A 17,668-nucleotide genomic window follows, 5' to 3' on the forward strand; every position below is an offset into this window, starting at 1 on the left:
GGGGGCAAGGCGCCAGATCTTGGTTTAATGAGTTGGACCTTAAGGCCAACAACTGAACGACGTACAAAAGCGGTTCGTCGCCAGCTTCGAAGTGCTCAGTGGTAAACACTCGAAGGAAGGGCAGAACTATTAATTCTGCAATTTGTAAAACCTGGCATTGTCAAACAGCTAGCATTGTCAGAAAGACGTGTCACTGCCTCGGCTCCTCTCACTGCCTTCTGTGCTCTATTAAACTCGCATTGTTTCCATGGTTTCTCCCAAAGCATACATGAGGGGGATAAAATGGACAAAGACTGTCGCCTCTTTGTGCACCAAACATCCTTGTTCCTTTGGATCTCCCGCCACCACTTCCCTTCAAAACCTAGACCTGCCTGAGAGAGGGAAAGGACCGCAGCACAGCCCCCTGTTTTCGTTCTCCGCATGTTTGGTCAAGAAATGCTGTGTTTGTTGGTAGAACGGGCCGGTCGTGTGAACTCAGAGAGGGCCAAGCTCTAGGATATCCTACCTCGTCCATTCCGAAAAGTGAGATTCGTTAAAAGGAGAGAGAAGATGGAGAGAACCCTGGGGAGATTTCTGCGGGCCATTCTCTTCCTCATTTTGAACACTCTTCATGTGGATTCCATGCAAACAGGTAAATCCCGACCTGTCCTCAGTTGGGGGTTTGAGTGTAGGCAGTGCCCCCAGATCTCCCTGTTTAAACTGGCTTCAAATTCTGTAACGAAAACAGAAATTGCTGGAAAAGCTCAGCAGCTTTTGTGATTCGTTCGGTTTTTGTTTCAATGTCTGTATTTGTTTCCCCTTTTCTTCCCTTGGCCGACCCTTTTGCATGATTTTTTCTCAAATGTCCAGGTGACACTTTTCACTGTATCTTTCCCCAAAATACAAGCGACAATAAATCATTAAATTCAATATCATATTCTAGCTACCCCTCTGTTTTAAACTTGCTTCTTTCTGACTGCTCATGTCTCCTTCCCCTGAATTCACAATCCATTCTCCTTTCTAAGCTGAACGCTTTTGTCTCTTATAATGTTCGGTTGTTGAGTTAAAGTTAATATTCGCATTTTCTCATCGAGTATGTTGTACAATGTATTTCGTTTTAATAAATTCAACGTGGACTAAACCGACCAGAATAAAAACATTTACAAATAATCTCAAAATTTTTCATGAATAACTTTCAAATTCATTTTCGTTTTATTTTCGTGAAACGTCAGTTTGAATCAAGTCCTTAACTACCTCTCGGGGATTATATCCAGCAGACACAAGGCCTCTCTCACCAGACTGCTAAATATCCAGCTCCATTTCCTGTTCTTCATGATAATTGATTCTGATAAATGGCTCTCTCTCCTAAGGTGTTGCACCCACGCCATTGACGTCTGCCATTACCAGTCCTCTCCTAAAATTTTGAGCCTTCTACCTTTCCAGCTTTCAACTCCATTACTGAGCTCCATTTCCTCTCCAAAGATCTGGAATGTGCCGTTAAGTCCCACTTTGCTGAGTCTATCTCTCTTGTTACTCAATGTATGAATTTTGTCAGTCTGTATCCTAACGCACCAAGTCCTGTTCACCTGTTACTGCACTGCTCACTCAACTATATTGGCTTCTAATTAAACAATACCTTACACACGTTATGTTGGCAATTAACAGGCAGCAATTGTTTACAGATAATACTCCTGGGGGGGCTGACATTATTTGAACTAAAATTATGGCAGGTTCCTTTTGCAGATTGTGGGAATTGAACTTTGGATGCCAGATGTAATTTGGACTTTCTCTTCTTAAAGGTCCTGAATTGTGTTTTACGTTTCCTCTATTGTTACAGATTCTGACTAGTAAATGACCATATGCTAATACTTTTAGGGACATTGTTCTTGTCTTGAATTCATTAAGAGCTCAAATATATATGTTTTTTACTTGATTTGGTGGGTATTATCCTCCTTGCTTACAAATCCCTCCTCAGCCTCATCTTTTCTCGCTGTAAACTCATACACCCCTACCATTTTATGAAATTTTAGCACTCCTTCTGTTCAGGTTACTTGACCAGAAGACAATACAGATCATCAGAATGCTGTATGACCTTAGTATTTTTTAACAGCACTCTCTTTCCTGCTACTTCTGTGTAGATCAGGATAGTTGAATAATGTCTGCTATTGAGTCTGTGTTAGTCAAGCTGATGATGAGGATAGGACGCTATTCCACCTCGCTTTTGCAGCTCCCTTGTACAGCCCTCACTCATCAAACTGATTTGAGGAGGAATTTATTCTCCCATAGGGTTGTGACTCATTGGAGCTCCTTGCCACTGAGACCTATGGGGGCACAGTCATAGAGTCATAGAGATGTATAGCACGGAAACAGATCCTTTGGTCCAAATTGTCCATGCCGACAAGATATCCCAGCCCAATCTAGTCTCATTTGCCAGTTTTAATTTAAATAATCACCTAATGCCCCTTGAATTCCTTGATTGGAATTTACCACATGTCCAGGCAGTACATTCCAAACTCAAGCCACCCACTGTGGTAAAATGTTTTCCTCACATCAAACATATTTCTTTAAATCTGTGCATTTCTGTTCTTGATCCCTTTCTCAGACAGGAACAGTATTTCCTATTCACTCTATTCAAACCACTCATTTCGAAAACGTCTATAAATCTCATTTGAGTTTTCTCTTCCTCATGGAGAGAGTTTCACCATTTCCAATCTATTTTCAGGACTAAAGTTTTTATTTAATCCCTCGAACCATTCTTGTAAATCATTTAACACCTTCACTAACATATGCACATTTACAACCAGGCCTTTCTGTTCCTGCAAACCCTTTAGAGTAGCACTCTCTATTGTATAGTGTCTTTCCATGCTCTTTCTACCAAAATGTATAATCGCATATTTCACATGTGCACAGAGCCCTCTTGATGAACTGCAAATATATAGAGGCACTGCAATATAATTCCTCTGCTGTCATTTGGAAAAGATCAGCTGCAGATACCAGCTTAAGGTTGGTATGCAGCATAACCATTGCCTTATTTATCTGATACATGAAGGAGAGGTCTGGGAGCAAAATGATTCCCAGTATCAATTGCTGCCTTATGCAATTTTAACTGCAGTGTACTTGCTGTAATTCACAGATACTTATAGCTGCTGAGTATCGTGGTGTTTGGGGGATGTAGCGTAAGTAGTGCAGCAAACAAAGGCATCCTGTAGCAGAGGAATTTTTAAAATAACTCTTTCAAGATAATGTTTTCAAATGCAGTCACCAAAGTGTAAAGTCAAACAGGCTCAGAGAACCTGCTAACAATAAACTTCAGGGATAAACATAGCAAATTAGCTTTAAACATTCTTCTGAATATCCTAACCAGACTTCCCTCAGCCCCTGGAAACCTCACTAATAAATGTTGAGAAGCATAGTAAATCTGTGTTCTCCAAGTCATCCTTTGCTCGTGTAGTTTGAGGGAAAAGACAATGATAGATCTAAGCACTGGCATTTCTCTCATTAGGATTCCCACAGAACCCTAATAAAAGTCCCATTTTCTTACTTTACTACTGTTTGCCCCGTGGAATACAAGATGGAGTAGATTGTGTTCATTGTTAAAGAAAGTAACTTCAATTCATAGAAAGTTCAATTCTTAGAAGCTTCAATAAAAGCTATTCATACGATTGGGGGTAATTTATGAAAATTCCAAGGAGTCTATTGTGGTGTCCATTTCCTTGCAATGAGTACACTCTCTGTATTTCATATTTTTCATTGTTTTATTTTATATTTTAACATTTTATTAATATTGGACAATTATGTTCCAAGTCGGAATACACAATGGAAAGTCATTTATAACATTCATAATTGAATTTACAGCAGAACGTCTGATATTACCAGACAGGGTCAACATTGGCAAGGAACATGTTGCCTGGTATGGTCGGAAGATCGTATGAGGAAAGGCTGAGGCACTTGGGGCTGTTTTCATTGGAGAAAAGAAGGTTTAGGGATGACTTGATAGAGGTGTACAAGATGATTAGGGGTTTAGATAGGGTTGGCCATGAGAACCTTTTTCCACGTATGGAGTCAGCTATTACGAGGGGGCATAACTTTAAATTAAGGGGTGGTAGGTATAGGACAGATGTTAGGGGTAGATTCTTTACTCAGCGAGTCGTGAGTTCATGGAATGCCCTGCCAGTAGCAGTGGTGGACTCTTCCTCTTTATGGGCATTGGATAGGCATATGGAGGATAGTGGGCTAGTGTAGGTTAGGTGGGCTTGGATCGGCGTAACATCGAGGGCCAAAGGGCCTGTACTGCGCTGTATTTTTCTATGTTCTATGAGACAATATGCTTAAGAGATCACAATGCTTTGATATAAAATGCATCTGGATGTTAGTTTGAGGGTAGATGAGATTGGAGAAACAAGCATACAAAAGTTATAACATATGTGCATTCCTAAGTACACCGTTTAAACTCAGGGTGAAACGCCAAGGTCTCAGTAAAAGACCAATCATATAAAATAGCACCATATCACATTTCACTTCATACTGCTAAACACAGAAGTCAAAGTTACTGGATCAAATGTTTTGAAAAAGAATTTTATCAGATTATTGAATAACCAGTATGAACAAACAATAATACAATTCAATTTTCTCCTGCTCCAAGTCAGTCTGGTGGATTCCTGTGGACAGAGCATCAGGGCCGATGGGATCATTATCAACTCGCATCAAGAATCTCAAAAGGGTTATTTTGTCACTGTTGGGACTGACTGTGAGTTCACCATGGAGGCTATTTCCCCCAGGGACAAAATTCAGTTCCAGTTCAGATTCTTCTTGGTCTACAGTCTGCTCCGAGAGTCTTCTATTCTTCAGCCTATCACTGCAGTTCAGTTGCTGCAGCCCAATGTGACAGGAACTCTGTCCCTGCTGAGTACCTCCAGACCAGGACAAAGAGTGGGCCTGCCACTTCAGGGAGAGGAGGTTATTGACACATGCAATGCTGGATCGTATGTACGATTTTATGATGGTAAGGATAGACATTCACCACCTATTCGCTCCCTTCTATGTGGGAAGAGGATCCCCAAGCCAGTTTTATCAACTGGGAACTACCTGACCTTAAGACTGGTCACCAGAGGTCAACAACCCCGAGTGGACTTTGTTGGAGATTTCACATCTTTTCAACCAGGTACAATATATGTTTTGTTAATTACATTTAGAGAAAGTACAATTCTTCTATTACAAGTTTTGAAAGGGTTGAGATGTGTAGCTTAAAAGGGGAATTCACTTGCTAAACACTTAAAAATCAGTGTTAATATCAACATCATTTGTGTATTTGCATAGTCTATTCCTATTGATTTTAAAATACGAGCAAATGTCTTCAAGAAATTACTGATGTCAATTATGGAAGGATGGATTGGTCATTGTTGGGGGGAAAAAAAAAGACCCGTTTTGTTGAAGATTCTCATCTTGCACTAATCAGGACAAATCACAAGAACACCGGTTTGCTGATGACACTAAAATAGGTGGTATCGTGGGCACTGAGGAAGGTTACCAGAAGTTGCTGGAGGACCTTGATAAACTTGGGAAGTGGGCCAAGAAATGGCAAATGGAGTTTAATGTAGATAGGTATGAGGTCCTGCATTTTGGAAAGTCAAATCAAGGTAGGAGTTTCATGGTGAATGGTAGGTCCGTAAGGAACGTAGTGGAACAGAAGGACCTTGGAATTCAGATGCGTGGTTTTCTGAAAGTGGATTCCCAGGTAGACAGGGCAATGAAGAAGGCTTTTGGCACACTGGCTTTCATCAGTTAGGACATTGAGTGTAGAAGTTGGGAAGTTATGTTGCTTTTATACAGGGCATTGGTGAGGCTGCACTTGGAGTATTGTGTTAAGTTTTGATTACCTTGTTATAAGAAGGATGTTATTAAACTGGAAAGAGTGCAGAAGAAATTTATGTGGATGTGGCCTGGACTCAGTGGGTCTTAGTTATAGGGAGAGGTTGGATAAACAAGGACCTTTTTCCTTTAGAGCATAGGAGACTGAGAGAGGGATCTTATAGAAGTGTATAAGATCATGAGAGGCATGGATAGGGTGAATGCACTCAGTCTTTTTCCCAGGATTGGGGAATCAAGGACTACAGGGCATCAGTTTAAGGTTGGAGGGGAAAGAATAATAGGAAACCTGAGGGCCACCTTTTTTACACAGACGGTGGTACGCATATGGAATGAGCTGCCAGCAGAAGTGGTTGAGGTGGGTACATTAACGACATTTAAAAGGCATTAGACAAATACATGTTTAGGAAAGGTTTAGAAGGAAATGGACCAAATGCAGGGAAATGAGGTTAGCGAGGACAGACATTTTCGTCGGCATGGACCAGTTTGGGCCAAAAGGCCTGTCTCCAAGCTGTAGGACTGAATGACTCTATAATACCAAATTAAGGGGAAAACCAAGCTTTGTATCATGGGAGATATTTGATTTGTTGGCAAGTAAAACCTGATTTGTAAATGCATTACCATGAAAAATGCTGATTGACAGTTAATCACGAGGAAAAAGTGAGGACGGCAGATGCTGGGGATCAGAGTCAACAAGCGTGGTGCTGGAAAAGCACAGCAGGTCAGGCAGCATCCGAGGAGCTGGAGAGTCGACGTTTCGGGCAAAAGCCCTTCAGCAGGAAGGGCTGTTGAAGGGCTTTTGCCTGAAACGTCGATTTTCCTGCTCCTCGGATGCTGCCTGACCTGCTGTGCTTTTTCAGCACCACTCTAATCTAAACACCGGTTTCCAGCATCTGCAGTCCTCCCTTTTGCCTAGTGGATTTGATGTAAGTCATTTTAACTTTGTCTGTCTTACACCATTGCTCGATGTTGGATTTGTTGTTCATTATGCACCTAATCCAAGCTTAGTTTCCTTTGCAGATGTTTAACTTGGGGAAAGATGTATAATCAGTGGCTGAACACATATTGCTAGCCTTAAATGTTTGATGGGAGAACTGGAAACTTAGAAAATTGCAGCAGATGTTGCCCATTCAGTCCATTCAACCCATTCTGCCATTCAATATGTTCATGACTGATCCTGTCTTTTAGCACCATACCCCTGCCATCTCTCCATACCCCTTAACCCCTTTTAGCCTTTTGCCAATATGTTCAGTCTGTTGGCCTTTCACCCTTTATATGGGAGAGAGTTCGACAGTTTCAATATCTTATGAGTGAAGACATTTCTTCTCACCTAAGCTCCAAATGACCTACCCCCATCCTGAGACCATAACCTCTTGTTCTGTGTCCCCAGCTCCATCCTTGGTCAGTAGAAATCCCATCCTTGCATTCAACCTGACCAGCGTTGTTGGAATTTTGTATTTTTCAATGAGATCCCTGTGCTACTTTTGAACTAGAACAATTTTTAAAAATATTAAAAGTCAGAATAACATGGAAAACGTTAATGTTTATAGGGCACATGCTGCATATGTGAAATTATCGAGCATTACACCTCTTCTGATCCAGGGGTAAGAATGCTTTGAATTCAAGTTCTGTGTCCGGATTTGTTGATTATGAAAGCCGTATTCATAACATGGCCAAACAGCCCATAAATAATTCCAAAACACCTTGACGGCTAGTGGTCTCCTGATCAGCCATCCTGAAGAAGGCATTGCTGAACTATTGTGGTACTTTACCTATAGGCGTAGACCAACCCAATGGAAGTCTGTGGTCTAACCCTTGGAAACCAGAAATTTAGAAGAGACAGACAGAGCCCTCTGGTTACAGAGCCAATTGGAAATTTACATCCTTTCCTGCCATTATTGGGGGACATTTTAGAGCTATGTTTACAAATTTTCAGCTTTCAGCATTTCTGCTTACCTGTCTGAGGTGGAAGATCTAATTCCAGCAGAAAACATCTGGCCTTTTCCTGCAGCCTGAGATTGAAATCTCTTTTATGGTTAGGTTCCTTGGCAAGAAAACAAAGACCTACATTAGATTTAATCCTCTTTTAATTAATCACCATTAACATACAGCTGTTGTTTCAAAGTAGTATCAGCTGTCAGTTACATAATGTGTCCCTGGTGTTTGAAATTGCATGTTCTTTCCATTCATAGTCCTGATTCAGCAAGGTATAAATGGAAGTCTATGGGGGGGAAGAGAAGGAACATGAGACTAATTAATCTTTTTTGAAGATCTGGCTTTGACACAATGGTCTTCTCTGCTGTATGATTTTATGATCTTGTGATTATTATTGACCCCATTTTGTAGCCTGGCCAACTCAGCGCACACTTTCTGACTTCCCATTTCCAATGCCTGAACAGTTTCTGCATTCTTTCAGTGAATAAGACTCTGAGGGCAAAGTTGATGGGATGATAAACTAAGGCACTCTGCTGCTTAGGTGGGCAGTTTGTAATGATCACGTGGCATTAGTTTAAAGAAAAGGGGAAATATCCCTGTATCTTGGCCAATATTTACCCCTCAATCAACATCTCAACAAAAATTATTTAGTTATTATCACATTGTCATTTGTGGAAATTTGTTAAGCGTGTATCAGCTACTGTGTTCTATGCCTTACAATGGTGAATAACATCACAAAGAATTTAATTAGCAAAGTACCTTGAGACATCTGGTGGTCATGGAACGTGCTATGTAAATGCAAAACTACCTTTCATCTTTCTGATCTTTGCCACGTGTCCTGCACGCTTTGCCCTCCACCTGGTTGAACTGGATTTTATTCCTCTGCGTCCATGCTGTGTTGTATTGTAGCTACTGGTGGTTGTGACAAAGTAGAGGAATGATCATAAGAACCAACAAACATAAGAAATAGGAACAGGGGTAGGACGTTTGGCGTCGCAGGCATGCCTCTATAAGGATCTCAGTGCCTAGATATTTTTTAAAAAAAACTTCTCTTTTATTATTTTCAGTGATCTAGCCTCCACAATTCTCTGGAGTGAAGAATTCCAGACATCCATTATCTTCTGGGAGAGAAAAAAAATTGCTTTTCAGTTTTAAATGAATGTTCCCTTATTCTGTAACTGTTCCATAACTTGGGCAACATTTTCTCAATATATATATCCTTTCAAGCCTCTCCAAAACCCTTTATGTTAAATAGGATGACCCCTCATTCTTCTAAACTCCTAATGATTAAAGGGCTAACCTGCTTAGCCATTCTAAATAAGTGCCCCCTTCATCCCACAAATCAGTCTAGTGAACTAGAGTCCGAAACCAGCATATCCTTTCTTAAATATGGGGACCATAACTACATGCAGTACTCCGGTAAGGCCCCACCAATATACTGCTTGTAGCAAGACTTTTTTGTGTTTCTTTTTAAACTCCAACCCCCAGCAATAAAGGCCAGCACTTCATTTGCCACCTTAATTACTTGCAGCACTTGTGTGCTAACTTTTTTGAGTTTCATGCACAAAAACATCCAAATCCCTGTTTACTGCAATTTTATTTGGAGTTTCTCTCCATTTAACTAATAGTCTGCATTTTGATTCTTTCTACCAAAGTGCATGACTTCACAATTTCCTACCGATAACTCCATCTGCCCACTCGCTTAATCTTGAAAGAAGTTCTGATATTTACATATTGATTAATCAAAACCTGTAACCCAATCTAAAAGATGACATCTCCCCTAAATCTTCCTCCAATTACCTTAAAATTATGTCCCCTTGTGACAGCCATTTCCACCCTGGGAAAAAGTCTCTGGCTATCCACTCTATTTACGCCTTTTATCATCTTGTACATCTCCATCAAGTCACCTCTTGTCCCTCTTAGCTCCAATGAGAAAAGCCCTGGCTCCCTCAACCTTTTTTTGTAAGACATGTCCTCCAGTCCAGGCAGCATCCTGGTAAATCTCCTCTGCACCCTCTCCAAAGTTTCCACATCCTTCCTATAGTGAGTTGACAAGAACTGAACACAATAATCCAAGTGTGGTCTAACTAGAGCTGTGTAGCACTGCAGCATAACCTTGCAGCTCTTCAACTCAGTCCCCCTGCTAATCAAAGTCAACGCACCAGGTGCCTTCTTAACAAGGCCCTATCAACTTAGGTGACAACTTTGAGGGATCAATGGATATGGGCCCCAAGATCTCTCTGTTCATCCACATTGCCAAGAATCCTGCCTTTAACCTGTATTCTGCATTCAAATTCGACTTTCCAAAATTAATGACTTTATATTTTTCCAGGTTGAACTCCATCTGCCACTTCTCAGCCTAGTTCTACATCTTGTCAATGTCCCAATGCAACCTACAACTGCCCTCCACATTATCCACCACTCCAGCAAACTTCATATCATCAGCAAACCTACTAACCCACCCTTCCACTTCCTCATCCAAGTCATTTATAAAATTTACAAAGAGCAGAGGTCCCTGAACTGATCCCTGCGGAACACCACTGGTCGCCGAGCTCCAGGCTGGACACTTTTCATCTACTAGCACCCTCTGTCTTCCATGGGTCAGCCAACTCTGTATCCAGGAGAAAGTAAGGACTGCTGATGCTGGAAGTCAGAGTCAGAAAGTGTGGCCCTGAAAAAGCACAGCAGGCCAGGCAGCATTTGAGGAGCAGGAGAGTCGATGTTTCAAGCATAAGCCCTTCATCAGGACATTATGCCCAAAACATCGACTCTCCTGCTCCACAGATGCTGCCTGACCTGCTGTGCTTTTCCAGTGCCACACTTTTTGACTCAATTCTACATCCAAATTTACCTGTATCCCATACCTCCTTACTTTCTGAATGAGCCTAACTAGCAAACGCCTTGCTAAAATCCATATAACACCACATCCGCTGCTCTACCTTCATCAATTTGTTTTGTCACATCCTCAAAGAATTCAATAAGGCTTGAGGCATGAAGCCATGCTGACTGTCTGTAATCAAACTATTGTTTTCCAAGTAATCATAAATCCTGCCTCTCAGAATCCTCTCCAATAATTTGTCCACCATAGACATAAGACTGATTGATTTGTAATTCCCAAGGTTATCCCTATTCCCTATCTTGAACAAGGGAATAACATTTGCCACTTTCCAATTATCTGGTATTTATCCAGTGGATAGTGATGACACAAAGATCATTGCCAAAGGCACAGCAATCTCTTCCCTCGCTTCCTGTATTAGCCTTGGGTATAACCAGTCTGGCCCAGCAGACTTGCCTATCCTCCTGTTTTACAAAGTTTCCAGAACATCCTCCTCCTTAACATAAATCTTATCAGCCTGTTTCAGTCTGTCCTTGCAAATGACAAGGTCCCTCTCACTAGTGAATACTGAAGCAAAGTGTTCATTAAGGACCACCGCTACCACCTCCGACTCCAGGCACAAGTTCCATCCACTAACCCTGATTGGTCCTACCTTCACTCTGGCCATCCTCTTGTTCCTCACATAAGTGTACAAAGCCTTAGAGTTTTCCTGAATCCTACCTGCTAAAGCTTTTTCATGCCCCTTTCTAGCTTTCCAAAGTCCATTCTTCAGTTCCTTCCTGGCTACCTTGTAACCCTCCAGAGGTTTATGGTATGATGTTAAGGGCTTGAATGGAGAGGAATTTAAGAGTGTACAAGAACATTTTCTGATTCAGTATGTGGATGTACCTACTAGAGAAGATGTAAAACTTAAGCTACTTTTGGAAACTAAGGCAGGGCAGGTGGCTGAGGTGTCAGTGGGGGCGTACTTCGGGGCCAGCGACCATAATTCTATTTGTTTTAAAATAGTGATAGGAAGGGTAGACCTGATCTAAAAGTTAAAATTCTAAATTGGAGGAAGGCCAATTTTGAAAGTATTAGGCAAGAATTTTCAAACGTTGAATGGGGCAGGTAAAGGAATGCCTGGAAGTTGGGAAGCCTTCAGAAATGTGATAATGAGAGTCCAGAGATAGTATGTTCCTGTTAGTGTGAGGTGTAAGGTTGGAAGGTATAGAAAATGCTGGATGACTAGAGAAATTGTGGTTTTGGTCAATAATACAAAGGAAGCATATGTCAGGTGTAGACAGCAGAGATCAAGTGAAGCTTTAGAGTTTAAAGGCAATAGGAATATACTTAAGAGGAAAGTCAGGAGGGCAAAAAGGGGACTTGAGCTAGATTTCGCAAATCGGGATAAGGAGAATCCAAAGGGATTCTACCAATACATATAAGTACAAAAGGGTAACTAAGTAGAGAATAGAGCCCCTCAAACGTCAGCAAGGCCACTTATGTGTGGAACTGCTGGAGATAGGGGAGATACTAAACACGTATATTGCATCAGTGTTTACTGTGAAGAAGGATATGGAAGATAGAGAACATGGGGAAATAAATAGAGACATCTTGAAAAATGACCATATTACAGAGGAGGCGGCGCAAGATATCTTGGAATGCATAAATGTGGATAAATCCCCAGGACCTGATCAGGTGTACTGTGGAACTCTGTGGGAATCTAGGAAAGTGATTGCTGGGCCCTTTGCTGAGATATTTGTATCATCAATAGCCACAGGTGAGGTGCCAGAAGACTGGAGATTGGCTAACGTTGTGTCACTATTTAAGAAAGGGTCAGGAAAAGCCAGGGAACTCTAGACCGGTGAACTGACATTGGTGGTGAGCAAGTTATTGGAGAGAATCCTGAGGGACAGGATTTACATGTATTTGGAAAGGCAAGGACTGTTTAGGCATAGTCAACATGGCTTTGTGCATGGGAAATCATATCTTGGAGCTTGGCATTTTGGAAAGACCGGGCAGGACTTGTATGCTTAATGGTAAAGTTCTGGGGAGTGTTGCTGAACAAAGACATTGGAGTGCAGGTTCATAGTTCCTTGAAAGTGGAGTCACAAGTAGATAGGATAGTGATGAAGATATCACTATGCAGTTCTGGTCTCCCTGTTATAAGAAGGACGTTGTGAAACTTAAAATGGTTCAGAAAGGATTTACAAGGATGTTGCCAGGGTAGGACGGTTTGACCTGTAGGGAGAAGCTGAATACACAGGGGTGATTTTCCTTGGAGCATCAGAGGCTGAGGGATGACCTTATAGAGGTTTATAAAATCATGAGGGATATGGATAGGGTGAATAGACAAGGTTCTTTTCCCAGGTTGGGGGGGAGGGGGTGTGGAGTCTAAAACTAGAGTCCGTTGGTTTAAGGTGAGAGGGGAATGATTTAAAAGGGACCTAAAGGGCAACTTTTCATGCAGAGGGTGGAATAAGCTGTCAGAGGAAGTGGAGGCTGGTATAATTACAACATTTAAAAGGCATCTGGATGGATACATGAATTAGAAGAGTTTAGAGGGATATTGGCCAAATGCTGGGAAGTCTGACTAGAGTTATTTAGAATATCTGGTCAACATGGATGAGTGGGCTGAAGGGTCTGTTTTATGATTCTACTGTTCCATCAGTATCCTTAAAATAAATGTAAAGTCATCATAGTTCCGCCATACCATAGGATTGCTCTCTCATTAGCAGGCGAGACTAATGGTGGTGGTTTAGCATGCCTCAGGCAAAAGAGAGATTGAGAAGGAGTTCATAACAATTCCCCTCACTGTGACATATCCATCAAACATGCTCCAACAGCTCATTTTGAGCATTGACTCAATATCTGATTATGTAGCTTGCTTGCTTATGAAGAGTCAGTCAGCATTAGAATGAAAATCCTGTCTATAAGCAGTTGTCTGTAATAATGAGACTGTGACCTCTTGGCATAGGGACTATAAAGCACTATGGAGATGGGTGAAGAGCCATTGTTTGGCATGGCCTATTATAGTCAATGCCAACTTTGTGCCAAATCATTCCAAGCCACGCCACCACCCTTTTTCCTTTGTCAGCATCATGTTCATAAACTGATCTTGGGCACTGTAATGGACAATCGACTGGGTACCAAAGACAATATCCTGGCTTGAACATTGGGAAATAGAAGTAGTAATAATGATGAATGTAGAGATCCTAAAACTTTAAAGTATTAAATCGCAGGATTCGAGACTTCAGCATGCAGTGAAGAGCAGTATTTCCAGTGTCAAAATGGAAAATGCATTCCCAAGAGTCTGGTCTGTGATTCCAAAAGTATTGATAACTGTGGAGATGGCAGTGATGAATCCGAACTTCATCCAACAAAATGCAAAGGTAAGTCTGATCGATTTGCCTTAAGCAGAACTCAGGCAGTGGCATTAATTATAATTAGGACTGTACTGCACAGAAGAAGGGTATTTACTTCATTGTACCTTTGGTTGGTTAAACCAACACTATTCCGGGAATCAGAAATATATTTGTTCAACTGTTGCTACCTTTTGGAAACTTGCTGTGGGATCAGATGATGCATTGCTATTTATTTTGAGTTGGTGAGATTTCCTGGGAGTCAGACTAGGCAACCCTGGGATGTGTGCGCAGGCTCCCTTGGTCCAACAGTACTGTGCTGAATGTAATTAAAAGTAGAACAAAGTATGAAATACCCTCATTCCCCACCCCCATTTCCCTTTCATTCTAACGTATGCGACGTCACACCACTCCCAATAAACCCCTATGTCCCCTCATTCTCCTTATGCCCCTACTCAGCCCACCATGGCCTTTCATACCTCCATGCCAACCAATGGTCTTCTGCCCATTCCCATGACCCTTTGCTGATGTTCAACATGCAAGCCTAGGAACCACACAGAGATGAGGTAAAAATAAAGTTCTAACAGCAGAACCTTCCAAGCCCTTCAGCAGCATTGTTTTTAGTTAGTGATGAGGATTCATTTTCATTTGGACAGCACCCCTACCTTGCCTTGCCTTTCTAGCATATCTCATTTCGCACTTCATTCTGAATCACAGAATAGTTGTGTCCTGCCTTGCATTTTAGTGCAGGTTGAAAGCCAGGCAGCTTGTCCTGCATGCCAGAATTGGATAGCCAAGGGGGTGGACATGTTCCTGTATGGCACAAAGTTGTATTAATGTCACACCAGCATGTGCAAGCAGCTTTCACAGAAAACATGCTGCATATGTTTCCAAAGTCTGTGTCGGTCAGTTGGCTCAGGTGGTGAGAGCGTGGTGCTAATAATGCTGCAGGAGTGGGGGTGTTGGGTTCTCAAGACACTACCATTTTGGCAAAATGAGGAATTGTGTGAGAGGAAAGTGATTGGAGGAGCTGATGGTGGAGAGATGAGCAAAGTTCTCTCCAAACCCCCTGCTAATATTTATGTTTCAACCAACATCATCAAAATGGAGAGGGTAATTTTAACCTCTAAAAACAAATAGCTAATATCACCATGCTGTTTTTGTGGGATATTTCTCTGTGCAAATCAGCTGCTGTGTTACCGATACAGCATGTCAAAAAGACTTCACCGACAGTTGGGATGACCTTGAATCCAACTGACCATTTTTTTATGCAATGTGACCAGTCACTGTGTAGTGCTTAAGACTGATGGCTAGTGACTTTGAAAAACGTTTTGAAAAAACTGCTGGTTTCTTATTCTACAGTGGGAAATCTTAATTAATTTATAATAAGTCAATATGGTATTTAATTTAGTTACATATCTGCTTAAATGATCAGTAACAGTATTTTGCATGGTGGATATGTACCGTTGTGGATGTATGGCACTCTGCGATTATAATTAAACCTTTTAAAATCCTTTTAATTACACAAGTGCTTATTTGATCTTGTTGTTATCATTCATTGTAATCTTATTCCTTTGTAGAGATTTTGTTTAGCTCAGCCAGTGTTGGTAAAGGCAGCCCAAGCACTATGGAGCCTAACAATTCACTGTCACCTTCCTTCAACTTCACTGCTCTCTGTCAAACACCAAATAGACATCATCACCTTCTACCACACAGTGTTCCTTATCCAGACTCTGCCTCAGGTACTTTGTTTAAATCATGACTTAACAATTTTTCCTTTAATTTTAGTGTAGTTGACAGTGCTCATTGAAGTTTCTTACCTTAGAATGAAAGCACTTCGACAATGGTTTCGGTGGTTTCCAAACTTTCTGAATACACTGGCATCATGCCAAGAGTATCCTGTGACACTGACCCCTACCCAGAGTTTGTTGAATTGTGAGATGGCACCCCGTGTCCCTGGCTACAGCAAGTACCACGGAATGTTGTCATGTACCCAGGGCGCAGGATTATTTTTCTCTTAAGGGTTCCACCTTGAGAGGTATATTTCAACTTTTGGGGGTTAGTTTTTGGGAGACTTCTTTCTAATTCTGATTGACTCCTTTATTAGTTGATGCAATGACGTGGTAACATCACTTTTTGAATGTGTGTTGATGTATAGGATATTTGGAAGCAAATGTAGAAGAATTCATCGATATTTTCAATAATTATCCACACTCCATTAAACCCAAAGCCACAGCACACAAGGAAATCATTCGTTTTCTAGAACACTGCAGCATTGAAATTGCTGCAAGGCAATAGGCATAAGTTAGCAAGAACATTTTTTTTTAAAATAACTGACCCATGCTTCAACACATAAAAAGCCATTATCCCAAACACCTCTTCCAGATTGGTGGGGTCACAGCTAATGTGCTTTCATCTCCCGTTCGCAAAACTGGAATGTTTTAACGAGGCAGTAACTACCACAAGATGTAGAATCAGAATTAGGCCATTCAGCCCATCAAAGGCTCCAACCTTGGATTTGGCTCCACCACTCAATTATGGCTGGTATGTTTCTCAACAGAAATTCAGGGAGCTAGGATGGAAGCTTAGAGCTAGGACGAACAGAGTTGTTGTCTCTGGTTTGTTGCCCATGCCATGTGCTAGTGAGGCGAGGAATAGGGAGAGAGAGGAGTTGAACACGTGGCTACAGGGGTGGTGCAGGAGGGAGGGTTTTGTATTCTTGGATAATTGGGGCTCTACAAGCAGGATGGTCTTCATCTGAACCGGAGGGGTACCAATATCTTGGGGGGGGGGGGAAGGGAAAATTCGCTAAGGCTATTGGGGTGGTTTTAAACTAATCCAGCAGGGGGATGGGAACCAAAATTGTAGCTTGAGGATAGAAAAGATTGAGTGTAGGGAGGCCAGAAATCAAGTTTCAGGGACACACGATGGCACTGGTTAGCGAGAAGTTGGTTTGAAGTGTGTCTACTTCAACGCCAGGAGCATCCGGAATAAGGTGGGTAAACTTGCAGCATGGGTTGGTACCTGGGACTTCGATGTTGTGGCCATTTCGGAGACATGGATAGAGCAGGGACAGGAATGGTTGTTGCAGGTTCCGGGATTTAGATGTTTCAGTAAGAACAGAGAAGATGGTAAAAGAGGGGGAGATGTGGCATTGTTGGTCAAGGACAGTATTACAGTTGCAGAAAGAATGTTTGGGGTCTTGCCAACTGAGGTAGAATGGGCTGAGATTAGAAACAGGAAAGGAGAGGTCACCCTGTTGGGAGTTTTCCAAAGGCCTCTGAATAGTTCCAGCGATGTACAGGAAAGGATAGCAAAGATGATTCTCGATAGGAGTGAGAGAGGAAGGGTAGTTGCCATGGGGGCCTTCAACTTTCCCAATATTGACCGAGAACACTACAGTAAGAGTACTATAGATGGGTCAGTTTTTGTCCAGTGTGTGCAGGAGGGCTTCCTGACACAGTATGTAGACAGGAGAAAGTGAGGACTGCAGATGCTGGAGATCAGAGCTGAAAATGTGTTGCTGGAAAAGCGCAGAAGGTCAGGCAGCATCCAAGGAACAGGAGAATTGACGTTTCAGGCATGAGCCCTTCTTCAGGAATGAGGAACGTGTGTCCAGCAGGCTAAGGTAGGGAGGAGGGACTTGGGGGAGGGGCGTCGGAAATGCGATAGGTGGAGGGAGGTCAAGGTGAGGGTGATAGGCCGGAGT

The 17,668-nt window shown here is 41.9% G+C and overlaps 1 protein-coding gene across 3 annotated transcripts in view; it reads left to right on the plus strand.

Moving 5' to 3' along the window:
* The first annotated feature begins 248 nt into the window (after positions 1 to 248).
* Positions 249 to 17,668, plus strand: part of ldlrad2 (low density lipoprotein receptor class A domain containing 2) — a 36,608-nt gene continuing 19,188 nt past the window's right edge. For 2 of the 3 annotated variants that reach the window (XM_043675528.1, XM_043675527.1), the window contains exons 1-4: positions 249 to 631; positions 4,622 to 5,140; positions 13,840 to 13,989; positions 15,540 to 15,701. In XM_043675528.1, the coding sequence (XP_043531463.1) occupies positions 550 to 631; positions 4,622 to 5,140; positions 13,840 to 13,989; positions 15,540 to 15,701 (913 nt within the window). In that variant the 5' untranslated portion in view covers positions 249 to 549. The remainder of the gene's footprint in view (positions 632 to 4,621; positions 5,141 to 13,839; positions 13,990 to 15,539; positions 15,702 to 17,668) is intronic. The other variant, XM_043675529.1, reaches the window with a different exon arrangement.

This window comes from Chiloscyllium plagiosum, chromosome 34 (assembly GCF_004010195.1).
Source record: "Chiloscyllium plagiosum isolate BGI_BamShark_2017 chromosome 34, ASM401019v2, whole genome shotgun sequence".
Classification (NCBI taxonomy): domain Eukaryota; kingdom Metazoa; phylum Chordata; class Chondrichthyes; order Orectolobiformes; family Hemiscylliidae; genus Chiloscyllium; species Chiloscyllium plagiosum.